The 22729-nt window shown below is 43.0% G+C and overlaps 1 protein-coding gene across 2 annotated transcripts; it reads right to left on the bottom strand.

The window, feature by feature from the left end:
* Positions 1-1331: 1331 nt before the first annotated feature.
* On the bottom strand, positions 1332-22692 carry nacc1b (nucleus accumbens associated 1, BEN and BTB (POZ) domain containing b). Of its 2 annotated transcripts, none has more exons than XM_071546128.1 (8): positions 22630-22692; positions 14127-14277; positions 10044-10286; positions 8398-8619; positions 6977-7400; positions 4907-5213; positions 3036-3133; positions 1332-1701 (listed from the first exon to the last, which is right to left on the bottom strand). In XM_071546128.1, the coding sequence occupies exons 2-8, from the start codon at positions 14250-14252 to the stop codon at positions 1364-1366; spliced, it is 1758 nt and encodes a 585-aa protein (XP_071402229.1). In that variant the 5' UTR covers positions 14253-14277; positions 22630-22692; the 3' UTR covers positions 1332-1363. The 2 variants fall into 2 exon arrangements, with proteins under 2 accessions (XP_071402229.1, XP_071402230.1); XM_071546129.1 differs by lacking the exon at positions 22630-22692 and adding an exon at positions 19927-19957.
* Between the last annotated feature and the right edge of the window lie 37 nt (positions 22693-22729).

Here is a 22729-nt window from a genome sequence, read left to right as displayed (position 1 = left end):
ACTCATACCGCAGGAAATAACACAGTGCATTTATCACTCGCCAACTCGCAAAACTCTTTGACAATCATCGGTAACAAATTTCCTCTCGCTTGGAAGCCTTGGCAACAAAAAAAACAAAACAAAAAAAACACACACGAAGGAAAATTAAGAAGTCAAACATATTAAAAAAAAAGTACACAAACAAAACTGAAATGGTCTTTTTTTTCTCATTTTAGGATCAAAAATGGCGGGGTGGGGAAAGGTTTTTAGCCAAGGAGTAGGAAGCAAATATATTTTTTTTTTTAAATCCGCGACACTTACTGGCAAATCCCGACATCCACCAGCCAATCAGGTTTTTTTTTTAGATTATAGTGCCTACAACGATAATATCTGGTTTTCCGTCTCGCTGATGGCTGGTGGGTAGTTTCCCAGCATGCCGCATGGGGTTAAAGAGCAGGAATAGGAAGGGGGGGGAATTGGGGGGGGGGGGGGGGTTCAGAAACCATGCCAATATACATATTAAATCGTTTCAACCCCCAAACCCCCCCCCCCCCGCTCTCTCGAAAAGCTTTTCGTCTGGACATCCAGCGTCTTGGTAAACAATCTCATTCCACCTCCTCTGATTTACAAACGCCGCGGTTCGGACGCTTCGGCACGCATACATTCAATATCAAAACGACAGTGTTACCGGACTCTGGGGGAGGAAATATACCGCTTTCCAAAATATCATCTCAACCCACCACCCCCCCCCTCCACTCCTCATTCTTGAACCCCACCCCTCCCACCTCCCCACAGGGAATGTGTGTGATTGAATATGGTATATAAAGGAAAAAAGGGCTTTAGTGACAGTAAACGCTATTAAAAACAACAACAAAAAAAATAAAAAGGTTGACACAATCAGGAGAGTCTCGAAAGGCAGGAGCAGAGGGGTGGAGAGGTGTGTGTATTGGGGGGGGGGGGGGGTAAGAAGCTCCTCCCTCTGCCCCTCTTTCTTTCTCTCCTCCTTTCCATCCGTCCTTCCGCCTCTCTCCGCCAGAACAGGAAGGAGGAAGCGGCCCCAAGAGTGAGGCTTTCTGGGCCGCGGAGAGAGACGGAAAAAATGTGGAGGAATAAAAAAAAGGAATAAACCAAATAGCGGGTAAAAAAAAAAAAAGGAAAGCAAAAGGAAAGCATTAAGTGAGACCAAAAACAGGAAGTAAAAAAAAAAAAAAAAAAAGTTCCCCAAACACATGGCGGCTAGGGGGAGGAGAGACGACTGATTCGACGCTCTCTCTGCTCGTCGCCCTAGAGGAACGCCATCCCTCCCTCAATCCAACTCCCTCCCTCCCTCCGTCCATCCATGTGTCCGTTTCGTTTCGTTTCGTTCATCTGTCCGTTCACTCACTCAAAACAAAGTGCTGCCGTCTCCTCCCGCCCCCTGGAGGGCGTCCGCCTGCGTGGCCCCGCCTCCCGCGTCGCTGTTGTTGTTGTTGTTGGCCGCCGCCGCCGCCGCCACCGCCTCCAGGGAGGCGGGGTCGAAGCCTTGCTCCGCCCCCAGAGCGTCGGCCTCCATCTTGACGCTGTCGGCCAGGAAGGCGGAGTAGGCGTCGCCCTCGGCCATCAGCAGTTTCAGCTTGGGGATCCAGCTCTTACGGACGACGCGGCGGGCGTTGGTGCACATGTCGGCCGCGATGGCGTTCATCTCGCTCTCCTTGAAGCTCGGCGCAAAGTTCTGGCAGTAGACTGGGAGGGAGGGAGAGAAAAGGGAAGTGAGGAAGAGATGAGGAAGGAGAGACCACAGAGAAGAGGAGAGAAGAGGAGCAGGAGTAGATTTTAAAAGCCGCACAAGGAAACTTTGCAGGTTTGGCGGCTCCAAAACGGCAGCGAGAGGAAACTGTTGGTGAAACTTGAACTTCCAATTCCCAGAAATCCTGTAACATGACATCAGTAAACTGCACACTCATGTTTACCAACAATCCTGATTCAGCAATTTGTTGTTTCAGATCGTCAGGTGTCCATACCCGACGCCAGAATTTCCTTTTGGCAAACAGGGTAAAATTACAGGGTCTAAATTAGGGAGGAGGGGGACGCTTTTCTCTGTTGCACTTTGTGATTTAGTATGGGAAGAGGAATGGATTACAGCATTATGGGGGTGTGCAAGATTATCAAAATATACAAAAACTATGAAATGCAGGGTTCCTACACCTTTTCCAAAGTCAAATTCAAGCACTTTTCAAGCATTTTCAAAGGTGCATTTTCAAGCTTTTCCAGCACCTTACAGCTGTGGTAAATTACATATTTATACACACTCAAAATGATTATTTCACTTCTTCATCACATTAAATCAGATGTTATTGTGCTATAAACAACCAAAATTATGTTTCATGACAACAATGCTGTAACGATTATGTAGCGACCATTAATACCAGAGATAGTATTAGTGGAAATAAACGGGATGTTTTTCTTAACAAGTATTGCTACTCCCCTGGCTCTCACATTAAATTTAGAATGATATATTTGGGTTATCCGGTTCCTCTTTTGTTTGTAACGCTCTTTTGTACGAAGGTGTGCTTCTTATAGGAATATAATATCTGCAAATTAACGTTACTATTTCAAGCAGTCTCAAGCACTTTATTCAAAATCCAAGCACTTTTCAAACCTTTGAAAACACCACATTAAAATTCAAGTGTTTTCAAGGATTTCCAGCACCCGTAGGAACCCTGGAAATGAGACGGATAACAGCAATATGAGGAAAACAGATGCGTGAATTTACAGAAAAATATACCTGCAGAACAGGCATCGCGCTCACACTAGCAGGTCGGCAGAAGGCCATAATACATGTGCAGAAAGTGTCTAGGTGTGATGGTGAAACTATAAACCATGTCAATATATTCGCTTTACAGCTGCAGATAACATACAGTATGAGCTGATTTGGATAAATACATAAAACTCCAGATGGAGATACCATATGTACAGAACAATGACAATGTGCAATCCACTAGCTGTGTGTCTGACTGCCAGTGTGTGTGTGTGTGTGTGTGTGTGTGTGTGTGTGTGTGTGTGTATGTATGACTCACACTTGACAGCGTGCAGCACTCTGTTGTCCAGGGGTTTGCGGCTGGGGTCGTTGGTGGAGGAGCGGATGCCGGTTCCACAGCTGTTAGCCAGAGTGCTCCTGAGCAGCAAACACACACACACACAAACACACACACACACACACCAACAGATATTATTAATATCTAATGCGAGGCAGCGCAGCCCTGGTCACTATATGCAACTACAGTGAATTCGGAAACGCGAAAACACCGCTAAAATCCGTGCTTGGGTGCATGCTGACACACACTTCCAATTTAAAATCTATTTAGGAAGTCTATTCTCTTCAAATTCTATCCAAAATTCTATCCAAATCTTTTTTTTTGGGACATTTTCAGACTAGCGCAGGACCTAATAACCAAGTTTGATTCACAATGCCAAAACCGTCTAGTGCTCTAATAAATATCCTGTCTTTCTTTTGTTAGGAAAAGCTCCTTATATCCAATCTCCTAATAATTTATTGAGAGTGAAGGCTCTTTCATTATGCGAGTTGCAGTCTCAGTTCACATTTTAAATTGAGTCAAGTGAAAGTGAATTGACCGAGCCCCGACACACTCGGCCTTGTCTCTCCCATTGAGACACACAATATCAGCATATTTCTCCATTTATCTGTAGATGGCCACAGAGAGAAGGGAAAAAAGAGAAAAGAACCAGGAAAAAAATAAACTAGCGGGGGGCAGCCACTCATAAGATTTCTTCATTCAGATTTTAGATAATCAGTAAACTACAACAACTAAACATCTATTTAGTACTTTTGTTCATCATGTCAACCTCCATATACAGTATTATTCTATATTTATACACAGTACATGTAAAGAGAGAGTGGTAGCATCACTAGCTGTACCCAACAGAAGGTTTATCTCTACAGTATCATCGCTGGAAAACAACAGTTAGCTGACAAACCAGTCTTTCCCTCCATCCCTGAAGTGGGAAACACCCACCAGCTGCCAGCCTCATGCTGCAAAATTTTAAGTTTGTCTTTTATATTCACTTTGGCATTTAACCAACCGTCCTGTTAAAAGGAAAAACCCACACTCGGACTGTTATACTGTTAGATATCATCAATCTGTGATGTTCGATGCATTCCAGGAGTTATTTTGTAGTGAAGTGTTGTAATCTTTTGGTGAACCCACTTTTTCCCTCAACTGGCCTCGTCTAGTTTTACTTCAGTTAGTGACTTCCTACACACTTTCAACATACCCAGGAGAGAGGTTTGGAGAAAAAAACAGCTGAAAACCACTATATAAAGGCAATGAAGTTGGAAAATACATTCTGGTATATTCCCATAAAGTGACCCATCTGTAAAATGACCTGATATTCCCAGACTGACCCAAAGAATTGATCAAATTCCCTGACTTTATCTGGAATACACCTCTAAAACTCCAGGACTAATGGCAACCCTTTAGTTGGCTGGTAAAATAGTGTAAAACAGCTGGTGAATTTCTGAGTTTACAAACTTTTATGGTCCATAGGCATTGTCCAAACTTAACTTTTTGACTGTCAATGGCTGGTAAACTAACAAAAATGTACCTTACAAGACTACTTGTTACTGGCCAAAATAAACAATATGCAAAATATGTCACCCTACTTGTTTATTTCCAATGCCAGTTTGTGTGTAGAACCAGTTTTTGTGTGTCAATTAAAAAAAAAAAATCACCATCTGATATTAATCCTCATCTAATATTAAGATAGTCAACCGTTGGGTTAGCAGAGAAGCAGGAAGAAAAGTTTGAAGAAGTTTGCAGTATTTTGCTTCGATCTGATTGGCTCACGGTCAGAGAGAGGGTGCCGGGACAAAGTCTGAGAACGGACAAAGACCAAAAACCGCCCCCAGAGTTCATGTGGGACCCCTGACCTGTCGAAGAAGGCGGCCAGCAGGCGTCGGAGCAGCACTTTGTGGCGGGTGCCGGCGCTGACGTGGCAGTTCATGAGCTGGGCGCGGGAGATGAACACGCAGGTGCCGGTCACCAGCTCCAGCTTCTCGGCCGGGTCGCCCTCCTCGTACAGCTTGGGGTGGCAGCGGTTGCCGATCTGGCTGATGAGCTCGGCGGGCAGCGACGCCAGGTCCTGCCGGGAGCGGCTGCCCCTGCCCCCCCGCCCGCCGCCGCCGCCGCCCGACTCCGCCGCCAGGTCCGGCAGAGCCTCCACCCGCTCCCCGGCCACTGAGGGAGGAGGGAAGGAGGATTTAACATTAGATTTAACATTTTTAGGCTTTATTTAGACAGTGGAAAATAGAGGAAGAAGGTAGAGTAGGATAGAAAGCTCTGCTAGGGCTGCAACTACTGATTATTTGTATTATCTTTTTTGAATAATCATTTAGTCTATAAAATAGAGCTGCAACTAACGATTATTTCATTGTTTCTCGATTAATCGATTAGTTGTTTGGTCTATGAAATGTAAGAAAATGGTGGAAAATGTGGATCAGTGTTTCCCAAAGCCCAAGATGACGTCCTCAAATGTCTTGTTTTGTCCACAACCCAAAGATATTCAGTTTACTGTCATAGAGGAGTAAAGAAACCAGAAAATATTCACATTTAAGAAGCTGGAATCAGAGAATTTTGACTTATTTTTCTTAAAAAATTACTCAAACCGATTAATCGTTTATCAAAATAGTTGCCGATTAATTTAATAGTTGACAACTAATCGATTAATCGTTGCAGCTCTACTATAAAATGTCACAAATATTGACAAATGCCCATCACAAGTTACCAGAGCCCAAAATGATGATCTTAAACTAGCTTACTTAGTCTGACCAGCAGTTAAAAAACATTTACTGAATTCATTTTAGAATGATAAGAAACAGAGAAAAACAGCAAATCTTAGTCTTTGTGAAGCTGTAGACAGCAAATGTTTTTGATACTTTTACTTGATAAATGACTAAAGCGATTAATTATCAAAACTATAAATCGATTCGTTTTCTGTCGATCGACTAACTCAGTGGTTCCCAACCCAGTCCTCAAGGACCCCCTGTCCTGCAAGGTTTTATTCCATCTTTACTCTTGCACACCTGATCCCACTGGGGCCTACACACTTTCATGCTGCTCTGTTCAGGTAGATCTGTCTCTACCAATCAGCATTAAGACCTTAACTGGATCAGGTGCGCAAGAGTAGAGCTGGAACCAATACTTGCAGGAAAAGGGGTCCTTGAGGACTGGGTTGGGAAACACTGGACTAACTGATTAATCGACTGACCATTTCAGCGCCATCTGTCATGATTCGATTCCCCGGCCAGAGGAGGAACACGTGGCTCTAGCGGCGAGGAACTTAACTACACACACACAGTACAACCTTTTTTTAAAAAATATAAATCAGGAACCAAAACTTGTGACCGCTCCACCTCAGACATTCATACTTTTGTAGACTTGACGGAAGTGATCCTTTGACCAAATAACAGACTAAATCTGTTATGGTGCATAAACACATCAGGACGACTGTGAGCAATTGTTGGAATTTCACCGCTGATGAATGCGGCTCAAAGCATTTAACACGCGCACATTTAATATTTTGAACAACCTTGAGTTTAGAATTTCTACCACTTTTCGGTGTTGTGAATATTTCATTCCACACTCCGTTCCTGAGACGTTTGATTAAACAAACTATAAACAATTTATGAGCCGACACAGCAGGATCCTCAGTGCACAAGTTTCAGTGTTTTGAACGTTTCATTCTCCCAAACAACCTCCACTCCCCGAGAAGTTTGGCTCAACAAACTTTATAGAGTTTGTATATGTAAACAAATTCTAAGCAAATTCTAGCAAGAGCTACCGAATAGTTTTGAAACATCAGAAGACAAAAACAGAAGAAGTGAAAACACAGTAACCTTAAAATGAACTCTCTCACTCACACACACACACACACACACACACACACACACACACACACACACACACATAGCTCAACTTAATGCATTGATCTGGCTGTTTACCTGTGGCCCCGACGTTCAGCATGCTGTACATGGTGTACATGTTGCAGATCTGTCTGTACTGCTCTTCGGCACACTCGTCCGTTATGTCGTCCTCTTCTTCGTCGTCGTGGTAACTGATGGGCGAGTCGCTGGTGTACATGCTCAGCGTGCCGGGGCTCGTGCCCTCGGGGGTCCCGCCGTTGTTGTTGTTGTTGTTATGGTTACTGTTGACTCCGCCTCCCACCATCACGGCGTTGCCCACGGATCCGCGGCCAGAGGCATCCTGGGTAATGGAGGAAGAGGAGGAGGAGGAAGAGGAGTAGCGCGCGGCTTTCCTCATCCCGCCGCCCCCGCCCCCTCCGGACCCCCCTCCCCCGTCACGGTTGCCCCCCTCCCACAGTCGCTTGGCCACGGGGGTGCAGACCACCGAGTAGGGAGACGCCTCCTGCTGAGAGAGAGAGAGAGGGGGGGGGGGGGGGGGGGGGGGAGAGAGAGAGAGCGGGGGTGGGAGAGAGAGAGAGAGAGAGAGAGAGAGAGAGAGAGAGAGAGAGAGAGAGAGAGAGAGAGAGAGAGAGAGGGGGTGGGGGAGGGGGAGAGAGAGAGAGAGAGAGAGAGGGAGAGAGAGAGAGAGAGAGAGAGAGAGAGAGAGAGAGAGAGAGAGAGGGTTACTCACCATCACCTGTCTGGGAAGCCTCTAAGAAATGACTTCAAATCAATAAGCATGACGCTGCATCACCATCATTTGAACTCCAGATATATATTTGTCCATGCTGACCATTTTGCGTTACAATAAAAGGAGCAAGAACAAACAAACAAATAAATATATATATATCTAAGATTTGTGCTCTTCTAACACCCATAGCTTATTAAGGTGGACTTCACAAACCATACTGGTCTCCAGCAAAGAAATTAACAACATTTGAAGAGTTTTCATTCATTCAAGAGGTCTCCACCAATTAGGAAAAAAGTGACACTCTTAAAATGATTGACTGCATAAAATGTAAATAAATGATGGTACCTTTTAAAACATAGCAGATGATTTTACTCCTTGGTTGACAAAATGATAACACATTTAAACAGACTGGATCATCTTTATTTCAGAAATATTGAATGATAACCTGACCTAATGATTTCTCTTACAAAATGGATGTAGGCTATAGCGTTTTGAAGAGGAGCTTTTCAGCTGCCATTACAATAGATAAGTAGATTAAGTTGTGGAGCTGGAGCCATCTGTAATACCGGGAGTGAGCTTTCTTTGAAAATCTACTCAAAGCCTTTTCGAATCTCAAACTCCAAACCAAAGCAACACCCACTCACGAACCCCTGTTTCAAGTGATTTGACACTGAATGATGTGTTTTTTTAAAGGCTATTCTGCTCAATTCAAGAAACCTTTAGCTGTAAACGTCGTAAAAATCGTTTTGAGAAAAGCAGAACAGCCTACCTGCTGTGGCTGTGAGTTGGACTGAGGCGCGGTGGTCGTCTGTTCCGTCTTCACCTTGGACACCAGGGGGAGGGGCGTCAGGCAGGAGGCGGGCCTTCCCGCAGCCGTGGCAACGACCCCGACTCCGCCCCCTCCCACCGTCTGAGTGACGGGGCTCTGGGGCTCGGAGGGCGGGGTTTCCTCGGTGTGGAGCCCCTGGGAGTCACAGCTGGGAGATGAAACCTGGGGGCAGGGGGGTGGGGGATGGATTAATCAAACACGCTTGATATGCAAAGAATGAGTACATATAGTGACCAACGAAGATGGAAATAGTATGGAAATAAAAACTGCCATCATTTTTCATGTTTACACGGTATCAAAATGCCACGACTCCATCTCCATCCATCTATCCTTCCATACAAACCAGTCCGGTTATCCATCTATCTTTCCATACAAACCAGTCCTCCTCCCATCAGTCTATCAATCCACCAATCCATCTTAAACAAGGCAAAAAATTCTGCCACTTTCACTATTTTCCAGGCTAGATTTATTTTTAGAATCGTTCCAAGTTCCAGGCAATACCTGGACACCTGCCAAAGCGGTTGGTAGATTAAACAAACTCTCCAACGCCAACCAGGGCAAACAAATCATCGGCATTTCCCTCTCTGATCCAAACCAAGTGTGAGTAAAAGGTAAAGGTAAGTCTAGTCGGGGCTGTAGGACTCGAGTCCAGTCTTGGTCTCGAGAGAACTTCTGACATAACAATAATAATAATAATACATTTAATTTGTAATGCACTTCTCATTACAACATCTCGGACTTGTCTTGGTCTCCTGTCTATTTTAACTCGGACTTGTCTTAGTCTCATATGTATTTTATCTGGGACTTGTCTTAGTCTCCTGTCTATTTTAACTCTGACTTGTCTTAGTCTCATATCTATTTTATCTGGGACTTGTCTTGGTCTTGGCCACTACTTGTCGACTTTTCCTGCTTATCTAAGAATATAAACAAGAGGCACTTGAGCTGCCTAATGTCCCGCCACAATCACCATAATACCAGTTACGCTAATGAGGTGATAAATTAAGCTAATTAATGCACTCATTAGAGAATATTTCTATGCCAAACATATTTGTCTTCACACGACACATGGGCTATATTAATATGAACTCTATCTCTAAGCATTAAGAAGTTACAGTAGTTTCAAGAGAGTCCGCTTTTCTTCATTAATATGCAAATTAATGTAGCAATGTGCTTCAAAATCTAATCATATAGGTGGGAACCTGTGGTGCAAGTATGACGTTTCCATCATATATTGTTCTGGAGTTATTGTGTTCAGAATTTAGAAGAAGAAGAAGAAGAAGAAAGAAAGAAAGACGCCACCATGATGACATAATGTCCCGCATATCATATACCATTTTTATCCATGTTTGGTTCATTTTCTCCCCAGAACTACAAACAATTTAAGGGATTTCACTTGTAGAAACCTGTGTATGTAATAGTCCTCAAATTCCTATGCACTTTAATTATCTTCCAACAGATCTACATCTGCGTTCATCCTCAAGAAACTCTTTAATCATCCATCCGTCCAAACCAGTTCCCATCCCAAATCATCCATCTACCCACCGACCCATCTGTCCATCCTCCCTCAACCAGTCCCCCCAGGTTACCTTGAGGAAAAACTCGGTGCCTTTCTCCATGATCTGCTGGATCTGGAGGAAGCCGGCGGTGTACATGAGGAGGAACTGGTCCCCGACGTTCATGCTGAGGCGTCCCGTGTAGCAGAAGGCCAGGATCTGCTGGAAGCTCTGCGGCTGCACGGCCGGGGGCAGCTCCACCACCGAGCTCTTCCCCCCGGCGTTGAACAGATCCCGGAAGTAGGAGCTGCTGGCTGCCAGCACTGCGCGGTGGGCCTGGAGGGGCGGGAGGGCGGGGAGGGCAACAAGAGGGAGAGGTAAGTGAGGCGGCCAGAGAGAGCAGAGATGGATGACTTGAAATTATCTGAAGCATAACTCTGATCATTTTTGATCTGGACCCTATTTTCCCATCTCACCGATTGATTCTGACCAAAATCTCGGCAATTGCTTCACTATAGCAGTGATTCTCAACCTTTTTCATATCAAGGACCCCTAATTTACTACGCATTAGGGCCACGGACCCCCATTTGATGAGATTTTGTCTCTTGGACCCAAATCTGAGAATATTTTTATTGTTAGATATGATTTTGTCCAGAATTCCATGACTATCTGTATTGCAGGTAGAGAGAAAACAGAGAAACTATGATCAAAACAGTCATTCTTCTACATTCTCTAATTGTGTTAACTTGTAAATTAAATAATAGTGAAGTTTAACAATTCATCAATTTGCTGGGGACCCCCTGGAACCCCCTCAAGGACCCCTGGTGGTCCCCGGACCCCACATTGATAAACACCGCACTATAGAGTAGGGCTAGGCGTTACTGACAAATTTAAATATCACAACATTTTAGACCGAACACCTCAATATCGATGAGCAGATAAAGCCAATCATTGTTCATACTACTCAGCAGGCCTGGGTGATAATTCAATATTATCGTTTATCGTCTTTCAGTGGAATCATATTGTGATGATATGAAGATATTTTAATATCGTGAAACACATTTCTGCTGTCTAAATTGATGATGACAAGCAAATTGTACTTAAAAACTCTCATAAAATGAGGTATGGTAGGAATATTATTTGAATATTTCTGTTTTGTTCGACATCACACCTAACATCACCAATCGGTTCAATGAGATGAACATTAATTTGATTATTTAATGTGATTTTGCATACATGAACCATATCGTGACATATATTGATATTGAGAAAAATCCTTTTGATTATCGTGATATTGATTTCAACCATATCGCCCAGTCCTGCTACTCAGCCAGAACAGGCCAATAAGTCCAGAAATTGTATGACTTTACTGTAACGCAGACTTTAAGACCAGGAAGAACTAACACTTAAGTTATTTCGCAATATTACGATAACCAAAATCCCAGATGATATCTAGTCTCATATCACAATAACGATTTTATAGGATATATTGCCCAGCCTTACTATAGAGCTAATTACATCTTGCTGTAGCTCTCCAATACAGAGAGTCCTATAGGGCCAATGGACACTCCAAAAATCAACCCCAAAAGCACATGAATGAATGAATGTCTTTTTCAACACATCGATTCCTCCCTTTGGCATGAGTCATGTCGGTAAAAAGTCAAATGAAAAGTAACCCTAACCCTAACCCTAACCATCGAAAGTCTTGCTCGTACAGTTTTGATGCTACCTTGGCCGTTGCTTTACTACTTCCTTGTTTACTGTTTTCCAGCCGACTGCGGCTGCCTGTCTACCTCCCCCGCTGTGCAAAGCAGGGCCAAATAAATAGTGAAAGTTGTCAGGTCATGGATAAACTGAAAACTAAATATATGCATGTCTCATTACAAAGTGAGTGTCACCATGTTGAAAAAGACGTGCTTTGGATGGTTTTGGGGTGTGTCCATAGTCCCAATAGCAACGTATGAGAGATTCTAATAAGATTCTTCTATATATGTGTATAATGTATAATGTGTAATAACTCATGTATATAATGTAACCTGTTACACCAACAACTCCATATTTATTCCAGCATCATTGCACTCTGCACCATTGCACTATTGTCCTTTGCTTACAAATTCCAGTGTTGTTTACATATACTTTTTTATATACATATGCATATTTTTACATAGTGGTTAAATGTTTAGGTTTACCTCCATTCATCTTGTTGTCCTTGTTTTTAGCTGCATATTTATTCTGTGTAAGTACATTGAGAGCAACGAAAAACCGGAGTCAAATTCCTTGCATGTGAACATACTTGGCCAATAAAGCTGATTCTGATTCTGAGAGACGGACCCAGTCAAGCAAGACATAAGTGACTCTTTAGTGAAACAGTTGATGAGGTTTTGCTCAGAATCGGTCGGTATGAAAATGATGGGTCCTGGTCAAAAATGGCCAGAGTTATGCTTTAAAGTGGCAGTTCAATTTGTTAGCACAATTTCTCTTGTAAGCACGCAAAAATAACTTCTTGAACAGTCCAGAAAACAGAATGAAATAACACTACCTGGGTCTAATTTTACCTGTTTGTAAATGTGTTATAGATGGTTTGGGACAAGGTTTTCAAAATGTAAAGTAAAGTGATGCTGACCCAGAGCAGCCAAATTTGGTTGTGGACAATTCATAGACTTCTACATGTGCCCTAAAAACGAACATGTTTGGCTGAAGTGAAATATCACCAGTTGGTCTGCAGACCTCACCACATCCATGAGGTCTGGATCATGACTGGCCTCAATAAACAACTTAACAGAATGGAAGGCGCAGCTCTTTCTCATTTAAAAAAAAAATACAAAAGTATTCATTGGGCTATAATAAAATCATGACCCAGTGAATTTATTAAATTTTTATGAGCATGTTTTGCACTTTTTCCACTCTTTCATGTGTAGCTATTTATGCTAGCATCTCTTATCAAGATGTTTACACTAGTCCCAATAAACAGTCAATAAATAATTGCAGGGGCTGGCACCGTCTGCCAATCACAACCTTTCTACTTGTGAAACCTTATTGTCTAAATTCATTTAAGAAAAAAAGCATCATGAAACACATTATTCACATCCAGAGACACAGTAAGCTTGAAACAGGGAATAATCTGTGTGGGGAAAGTGAATGAACGTTTTGGGACTTACTTAACTTGTCAAGTGATGAGAACATAAACACCAAAATCATCCATGTGTCCCCAGTCGATCATCATCTCCAGCGCTCCATGCCAACGCTTTAGCAGACACTATGTGGAGTGATAGTAGGCGACTAGCATTATGTAAATTATCCAAGGTCCAGACTGACCTTTTAGTAATAAACAGCTGTTGGTGGTTTGTATTATATGGTCTGTGGATTCATAAATTACAAATATTATATCAATAAGTCAATATAGCTCTAGCTTTAGGTGAGCAAATATGTACGCATCCACTGAGCAGTGATTTTTATCTGTACACAGTCTCCCATTGCACGCCAGCATCACTTCCTATGGAAACAAGTAAAGTAGTCCCTGATAGCAATTTTTTTGTATCATATTTATTGTAAATTTTACCAATCTCTGACACAAAATTGCCAGATTTGGCCGAAGATGATTAAAAATCATTTCCGATTTACCTTTCATGTAGGGCTGGGCGATATGGTTGAAATCAATATCATGATAATCATAAGGATTTTTCTCGATATCAATATATTAATGTTAATGTTGAACCGAATGGTAATGTTAGGTGTGATGTCAAACAAAACAGAAATATTCAAATAATATTCCTACCATACTCCATTTTATGGGAGTTATAGATATCAAAATATCTTCATATCATCACGATATGATTCCACTGAAAGACGCTAAACAATAATATTGAATTATTGCCCAGCCCTACTTTCATGTGCTTCAAATTCTCACTTTCTCTTTTTTGAGATAATGCTAGTCACCTACTAACCCTCAACATAATGTATGCTAAGGTTTTTGGGGACACATGGATGATTTTGGTGTCTATGTTCTCATCACTTAACAACAGGTAAGCTGACCAACAGCCCAATCTCCCAAAAACTTTAAGTGAGAAGTCTGTGGTTGTACTTTGCAGCTCCCAGGTGAGAACATGTTGAACTATGACTATGAATCAGCGTTCCCTAGACAGATAACAGTTGAAAAAACAAAAACCAATATGGGACCTTGAAGGCGTGGCCCTTGACAACCACGGAGACATCGCAGTAGAGGCCCTGCAGCCGCTGTTCGTTCAGACACTCCAGGACGTTGTTGCCAAAGTTAGGGATCGCCATCTGCAGCGTCTGAGCCATAACGCTCTGCCCAGCACCACAGGGTCTATAGAGGAGAGAGAGAGAGAGAGAGAGAGAGAGAGAGAGAGAGAGAGAGAGAGAGAGAGAGAGAGAGAGCAGTAGGGAGAAGGACAAGACCATAGGAGAGCAAGGAGGGATGGATAAATGGGTGTTTGAAGGACAGCAGGGGAGTAAAGATGACATAAAAGGATGGATAATGAGGGATGGTTGGATGGATGGATGGATGGATGGATGGATGGAGGGAGGGAGGGATGGAGGATAGATGGATGAAGTGATGGAGAGAAATTGGGAGAGAGGGAGGGATACATGGATGAGGGAAATTATGGAAGGAGGGAGGGGAAGGAGGAATAAGTGGATGGAGAGACATGGGAGAGATGGGGAGGGAGAAAGAGGGGAGGGAGAGAGAGAGAGAGAGAGAGAGATGGCAGGACAGGAGAAGAAGGAATAGACACATGAGTGATGGAGAGGAGGGATAACAGAGAGAAAAGATGGATGCACAGAAAGTAAGGAGGAAGAAAGGGCGGGCGAGGCAGAAACGAGAAGGGAGAGAGAGTACCAAAAAAAAAAAAAGGAAAAGTGGTAAGTCAAGTGTATGATGATTAATGAATTAAGTATTTGGTAAACAACTTTAATGCATAAATCTAAGTTCCAAATGAAAGAGAATTTTGGGCCACCAGCGATAGTTATATAAGCCGTCTTTCTACTTGTTTTTTACCTTGTTTCATTACATCTAATTCACAGTTAATAGACTGTTTGGCGGCTTTTGGCCTACTTTGTTGTTTCCTCATCGCTCCTTCTCATTCAAAACAGAGTCGCTTACATAACTCGTCTATTTCACTTGTCGTCGTCACCATCCACCAAAGAAGCCTGTGATCAAAAGCGGAAGAACTGTCAAACTTGCCACGCCATGAAAAAACCAAAAACAAAAAAAAACACACAAGGAATCTATTTAAAAAAAAAAAAATCTCTGCTGGGGAATAAACGCATCACTTTAGAGTGGACTCTTTTATGTTTGTTTATAATAATATGCAAAATAGATATGTAGCATTCTATTATAACCATAGTTCTGGGTTTGAATTAAGGCTGAAAGATATTGACAAAAAAAATCTAATTGCGATTATTTGACAGAATATAGCAATTGCCGTTTAAAGTGTGATGAATCGTATCATCTCAAGTTTTTCTTGTCATTCTTTTTAGAACTTTAAAAAAATGTTTAAAGAAAAGTGATTTTGTTAAAAAAAATAGATGCAAGTGTGGAGGATTTAATGAGTTAGAGTCTGATTAAAGGTTTTCACCCATATTGTACTTGATTCATGGATCAAAGATTACCTACAGCACTAAAACACCTTGTTTAGAAATCCATGTTGGATGCCCCTCTGTCTTAAGAAATTAATTGCCTCTGCAATTTGGAAATTGCATAAGTTCATATTGCGATTTTTTTTTCTGATGAATTGTTCAGCTCTAGTTTGAATTAGCAGAAATAAATGGGAGAAAAGAATACTACAACCAGTGAGGCATCTTATTAGAGCTGCAACGATTAATCGATTAGTTGTCAACTATTAAATTAATCGCCAATTATTTCGATAATCGATTCATTGGTTTGAGTAATTTTTTAAGAAAAATAAGTAAAAATTCTCTGTTTCCAGCTTCTTAAATGTGAAAATTTCCTGGTTTCTTTCCTCCTCTATGACAGTAAACTGAATATCTTTGGGTTGTGGACAAAACAAGACATTTGAGGACGTCATCTTGGGCTTTGGGAAACACTGATCCACATTTTTCACCATTTTCTGACATTTTATAGACCAAACAACTAATCGATTAATCGAGAAAATAATCGACAGATTAATCGACAATGAAAATAATCGTTAGTTGCAGCCCTGCATCTTATTTGTTCACCGACCACAGTAACTACTTTCACTACATTACCTTAAAATTAAGATTTTTATACCAGAGCAGGACCTCCGAGTGATGGATGATGCCAGAGTAGAAAAGCTTACTGGACACAGAAAGATTTAGCAGCAGTTGGCTATTGGCTGGTGGTCAGTTCCCTCCCTGGCTACAACCCAAAACAAACCACTGATAGGAAGGAAACAATATGATAGTGATTAGCTGCGTCTGTCCAGGGGGGGGGAGACTTCCAGACTAGACCTAGTGACCTAAAAAGCAGGCTGCTGCATCATCTCCACCCCCCCCCCCCCCCCCCCCTCGCCGACACCGGGGAGGAAGTACGCTGATGCAGCAGCAGAGGCCCGGAGTTTGGAGAAGCCGGCAGGTCACCAGATGCTTCACTGTTTCCTTTACATTCATCTGTGATGGATACCGCCGCAGCTGGAAAATGTAAACGTGTAGAAGGAAAATTCCCACCGCCAAAAAAATTACAACTCTGATTACAGCTCAAACTGGCCTCATATCATGATAGAAATATCCAAATAAGAGCCATTCTTCAACTGTAACACTTACTGAAACTGATGCTGGAATAGGCCCCCAGGAGAAAAAATACCTCAAAAACACAAATCTACAAAAATATTTTGTAGATTACTGGTTCGAATCCCCAAATCTGAGTCAATGTGAAATGGTCACCTCCCTTTCAACAGCCACCGCCAATGTGCTGCTTGAGCCAGATACTTAAAAAGGAAAAATCCACACTAAAACACCTTAACACTGTTGAAAAAAGCAGCTATTGGGTGGTGTATCTTGCATTTCTGGGTCCATTTTACTGTCTGTTGGTGTATTTTGTCCTATTCCCGTGGATAAGTGGCCAAAACTAGATGAAGTGACGTCACATCGAGATATTTCCAGTGCAGCTACAATGGAGTTTGATCTAAAACATAAGCAGTAAACGTCAGGTGTTGGTGTCAGTCCGTCAGAATTAAAGACCAAGAGCTTAGTTTCTATCTAAATTCACCATTTTGCACCGACGTTCAACAATCATAAAAGGGAGAAATCCATCGAAAGAAGAGGCAGAGAGACCAATTTCTCCACCCACAGGAGCCTCAATAGACCAGAATGCAATGCAGCCACAGCCTGAATCTTTGCGGATCAGAGTCGTTGGTATCGTGTGAAATACAACGCCCTCTTCTGCAGCTTTCTGGCTATTTGAACAGCCAGGCACACAGCAAACCACAGCATTGTTCTCTCTCTCCACTCTCATTTTTTGGAAAAACTTACGTTAGCGCTATCACTCTCTCCACCTATATATATATAACACAGAGAAGCCCCTTTCTCTGGCGGCTGTGTAAAGTCATAGGCCCACACCACAAAAAGTCAATTCCAACACATCATCACAGAATAACTCCTGGAATGCATGGAACATCACAGATTGATGTTATATAACAGCGTAAGAGGATCTGAGGGTGGAATTTTCCTTTAAATCCCAACTTCTCCAGTGGAGCCGCTCATTGGCCGACAATACAGACTGTGGTTGTACTGGGAAGCTCCCAGGTGTGAATGTGAAGCAGGGTGTTACTGAAAAGGAGCATGCATGCTCAGCAAACCTTCCCTGGATAAATAAAGGTTAAAAAAAAATATGTGGGCTAAAGCAATCCTGGGCTCCAGCCTTACGCCTACAGGAGGAGAGCACAGAGAATAATGTCCTATTACAGTCTTCAGCATTACAACATAGGCCAATTAATTTTTAAGAGATTTATAGCTACTAATTAATTTGACAGATATAGGCATATTGGGCTGAGTAAAACTGTAAAGCCTGCCTACTTGGAATACCAGTCATACATATTTCATTTCAATTTAATTTACATTTTTGAAAATAGGACTGTCTGGACTATGTTATCTTGTTACATCTTATTGATTACTTTGCCATAAAATGTGATCACATGTATTAGTCTTGATGATTTTTGGGCAAAATTGTTTTGGCATCTTATATCAAAATTTTGGACAATTTTCAACTACAGCAGACATTTCAACTTACATGGGATGTTTCAATATTACCAATATTGCCAATATTCTCAATTAATATTCTATTAATTGTGGAAACTATTGGATGGACTATTGGTTTATTGGATTGGAAGCAATTTGTACTATTTCGGCCTGAAAAACATTCCCATCATATCAAAACACTATCAATCCAAAGTGTATGAATGGAGTCGCTAATCCAGAGCATTTACTTTTTCCTACTTAATTCAATAAAATAACAAATATTTTACGTAACTAAGTCAGTGTTGATCAGCCACTGTGCCGTGACACACTGGCGTGCCTTGACATTTTGTGCAAATGTAAAGAAATCAATATGCATTAGATTAATGTAATTATAATTCAACCCAAGCGGCTTGGAATGAAATTTTCTCCATGCATTTTGGGTCTCGTCCAGGATTTGTTTACATATATTACCCCTACTTAAAATGATTATATAACAATTTACGTGATAATGAATAATCGTGGATTTTTGTGTCACAACAAAACGGTGTAGGATCAATGATGCACGGCGGCAGGAGAACACAGCAGCGGGTTTTCTGATGGAAAAGTTGCTGGTTCAAATCCCTGGACTGGCTTGGGGAAACTCCAGGCAGTGAAAATGAATGATACTACTACACTTTGCGCGCCCTTGAGCAAGGCATTGACCCGACAGCTGGTCCAGTGGAGCTGAAGCAGAAGACTGTGGTTGTACTGAGCAGTTTCCAGGTGTGAATATGTGCAACCGTATAAATAATAAGCAGGGCGTTGCTAAGAAAGAGCATTCGTGTACAGAAAACCTTCCCCGGATAAACAAAGGAAAAAAATGTAATTCAATCCCACCAACAACTAGAATCAGGCTAAAGCTTGAAGCTGATACTCACGATGACACACCAATCTTTGTGATCAAATTCATAATGGTTCGACCGTCGTATTTCAAAGTAGCCTAAAGCTAACTTTAGCCTACATATATAGGCTATGTGAACTGCACGCTTGACTTGACTTCAGTGCATTGAAAAGCATTGAGATGTCATCCAAGGCCGAGATCCTATTAGTATGGACTACCGTTTCCTCCTCACAGGTCACAGGGGTCAGCACAACTTCCAGGAAACATAAAAGAGAGTTAATTTCCACCACTTGACCTTTGGCCTGCAGCCCCCCATGTGCCCCATTATGTGCTCTCATGACACCACCATGCTAACCTGGTGTGTGTGTGTGTGTGGGCTGTAGCTAGTGCAACTTGTAAAATTCAATTCAAATTCATCTCCAATGCCACCAACTCAGGTTGACTTTGTGAAGACTAACCACATGCTACAACTATGTTGAAACTAAAAAAGTAATTTTGATCACTATAGTTAACATGTTGGCATATAATCAATCAATACTTCTATTTAAATCAAAACTAACATAAGCCTGTGATACCAACATCAATCACTGACTAATGATATTCAGTTTCCTGGTTTAGGGAGGTTAAAGGTGGCCTGTTAGCAAGTAGCAAGCTAAAGCTAAGGCTAAAATTGGCATTTATAAAATACTACACCTCTGCGTTAATTCATGAACGCGTCTACATATCACACGTATTCGATTCCAACCGTTTGTGTCCGTTACTTTAAAAACATTTAACGCTGAACAAACAGTATTTATCGAGACTTAGCTAGACAGTCCCCAAAATGTGGCTATAGTGTAGCCTCCCTTGAGCACGACTAGAATTGAAACTTCAAAACGGAATATTATATAGACACATTAATTATACATTAATTAATCTCACATCAAAGTCTAGCGGAGCCGATGTCTCGCCGGTAGACGCCTCGGGAGAGAAAGAGACCGCCGCCAGCGGGGCAGCAGGGCAGTCGGAGCGGGCAGAGAGCTCTCGGTGCCCCGCCGTGTGCCAGCCTCGATGCCCGGTAGGATTTGGGAGTCCTCGGCTGGCCCGGGCCGGTGTGTGTGTGTGTGTGTGTGTGGCGGAGGAGGGGGGGAGCAGCGGACAACGGACAAAAAGATAGCTCCCCTCTCCTTTCTTTTGTATGTCAACCGGGTTTTCACTCCCCCCGTTTATCGAGCGAGACACCGGGGGCAAGAAATCTGCCACAAAAATAGTCGAGGGGATAAAATATTAAGCAGTTCAGCGCTCTCTCCGTCTCTCCGTGCCAGCGCGGTGTGATGTCGGTTAGCCCGAGTTCCCTCCTCCTCCTCCGGCCTAACGGCAGCTACCGATACGGGACAGACACACGCTGTTCCCCCAAAAATGTCGCTTATATTATATCACAGCGACTTAATTATTTAATTAATCTCCACACAAAAAACACAATAATCCGCACAACCCGCGTTCACTTAACTTAATCCGGCGTTAATCTTCACGGGTTAAATTTTTACCGGGGAGGGGGGGTCTATAGCGGAGGGCGATCCTCGCACTCCATCTTTAGCCGACATCAACAGGTCATCCCGGGACACAAATGCGCTGCAACTGTGGGCGAGACAGACGGATGGATCCGGCATGGCGAGGCGAGAGGAGGGGAGAGGAGCGGAGGGGAGGGGGTTGGCTGTAATCTTAACCCGTTTACCGACAGGACACCATGATTTGCGTCCACAAATTAATCGAATCAAGATTCAAGATTAGTCAAACGCAATGTAACTGTTATATTAGCGGTTAAAATAAAAACAACCTCCCCCCACCTCCACCACCTAGTTTTTTAAAAGTTCAGGAATGCGGAGAAAGAGGAGCGGAAGACTCATCAAGTCACTCACCGAGGAAAAAGGGGACAGCCCGCGGCGATGAGTGAAGTCGGTGAAGTGGTTAAAGTTTGGCTGGTTGCTGTCCCTGCGAGCCCATCCCCCATAGTAGCACACCTTCCCCAAAAAAACAATAGCTAACCCCCCACTTCCACACACACACACACACACACACACACACACACACACACACACACACACACACACACGCCGCACACACCACACACCGCCACCCTCTTCAAATTCACCCCGAGCCCGGCCGAATTCAGCCCCCCTCGGACACCGACCCACTCAAGCCGGCTGACCGCGGCCGACCCGTCTCGCCGGCCGAGCCCTTGTCCTCGGTGACCCGCCGTGTTTCAACTCACCCCCTCGCTGTATTCCGCTGGAAAGTGTTTCAATGGAGGAGCAGCCAGCGCAGAAGAAGCGGTCTAGTGTCTCCCTCCGCCTCGCTACAGGCAGCCATTCATTGTGACTGAACCAGCAGCCAGAGCACGCACACACACAAACACACACACACTCAGACAAGCGTATACACACATACATACACGTGCGCGCACGCGCACGCACACATACAGACACATACAGGCGAGACGAGGAGCGCAGAGCTATCGAGAGTGGACGCAGAGCGGGTTTTTTTTTTCTCCCAGGGGTTGCAGAAAGATCACAGAGCTATCGATCGGTCAGGCAGACAGACAGATAGACAGGTAGACAGACAGGTAGACAGACGGACAGACAGTGTTGTCAGTCTGTCGTTACAATACTACAGTACTCATTACTTAACTGAATTACTGTAGCCCCTATTTTAGTGTCAGTAATAAAATTGCAGCTGCCAGCAGTCATGTAATGGTAAACAATACTAAATATTTTCAGAAAAAAAATAAATATATATATATATGCCCTTTCTCCTTACAACCCTATCTTCCCATATCTTATATCAGTGTGACACTATTTGCCCTGATGCATACTATATAAATGTACCTTATAAAGATATGTCAGCCTAAAAAGGTGGGTAAACTATTCAAATACAAAGGTGGGTAAACTATTCAAATACAAAGGTGGGTAAACTATTCAAATACAAAGGTGGGTAAACTATTAATGTTATTCAAATACAAAGGTGGGTAAACTGAGTTTACCTGTAAACTACACTACATCCCTGGTTACAAATCAAGACAAGTCGTTACTTTTGTAATCACCGCCTTTAAATATCAGATTGAAGGTGAATTATTTCCACGCCCACACCGAATCATTAAATATAGCTTAGCACACACAATGTTTATTTAAATGAGAAATGGCAGGAAAAAAAAAATTATGCTAGTTTGATTTTATTCAGCCAAATAATGACAATGAACACTGAACATTAATGCTGTTTAGTTGCCATAATCATTCCCAGCAGATATAATTAGGGGTTCATTTGATTTCTGAAGGTAAGAGAAGATGCAAATCACCAATTTTGGGGAGGGTGGGGGGAGGGGGGGGTAATGTAACGGGAAAGTAATGTAACGAGTAATGTAACGAAAATGGAAGTATTCAGATTACATTTGAAACGAGTATCCTAATTGGTTTAGAGCCCAGTAACCCTGCAGGCAGCAGCGTCCCCAGCCGACCCGACTGTCTGAGCCCCACCCACCTCCCACTCACCTACCTACCTTCCTTCTCCCTTGGGTGGCGGTGTTGGTGGCGGTGGTGGTGGTGGGACTCCCTTCCCCTCTCTCTGCCCCCCCCCCCCCCAAATTGTCACCTGCAGTCAGTGGATCTCTGGACACCGCGGGCCGTGAAGCCGGAGCCGCCGGTTCGAGCCCGTGCTGTCTTGTCTCCGTCTGTGCGCGTCTAGACTCCGG

The sequence above is a fragment of the Centroberyx affinis genome, unplaced genomic scaffold (assembly GCF_046629955.1).
Source record: "Centroberyx affinis isolate AG114_WGS23_722 - 3 ecotype Tasmania unplaced genomic scaffold, CSIRO-AGI_Caff_v1 ptg005133l_1, whole genome shotgun sequence".
Taxonomy (NCBI): domain Eukaryota; kingdom Metazoa; phylum Chordata; class Actinopteri; order Beryciformes; family Berycidae; genus Centroberyx; species Centroberyx affinis.
This window is presented reverse-complemented; position numbering and strand designations above follow the sequence as displayed.

Excerpts from the sequence above, each read along its gene's own strand:
- nacc1b (XM_071546128.1), bottom strand. The coding sequence starts at position 14,252 with ATGGCTCAGACGCTGCAGATGGCGATCCCTAACTTTGGCAACAACGTC. Across the intron at positions 7,401-8,397 it reads CCAACTCACAGCCACAGCAG|GAGGCGTCTCCCTACTCGGT; the intron begins GTAGGCTGTTCT and ends CTCTCTCAGCAG. Across the intron at positions 3,134-4,906 it reads CTGGCCGCCTTCTTCGACAG|GAGCACTCTGGCTAACAGCT; the intron begins GTCAGGGGTCCC and ends TTTGCTGCTCAG.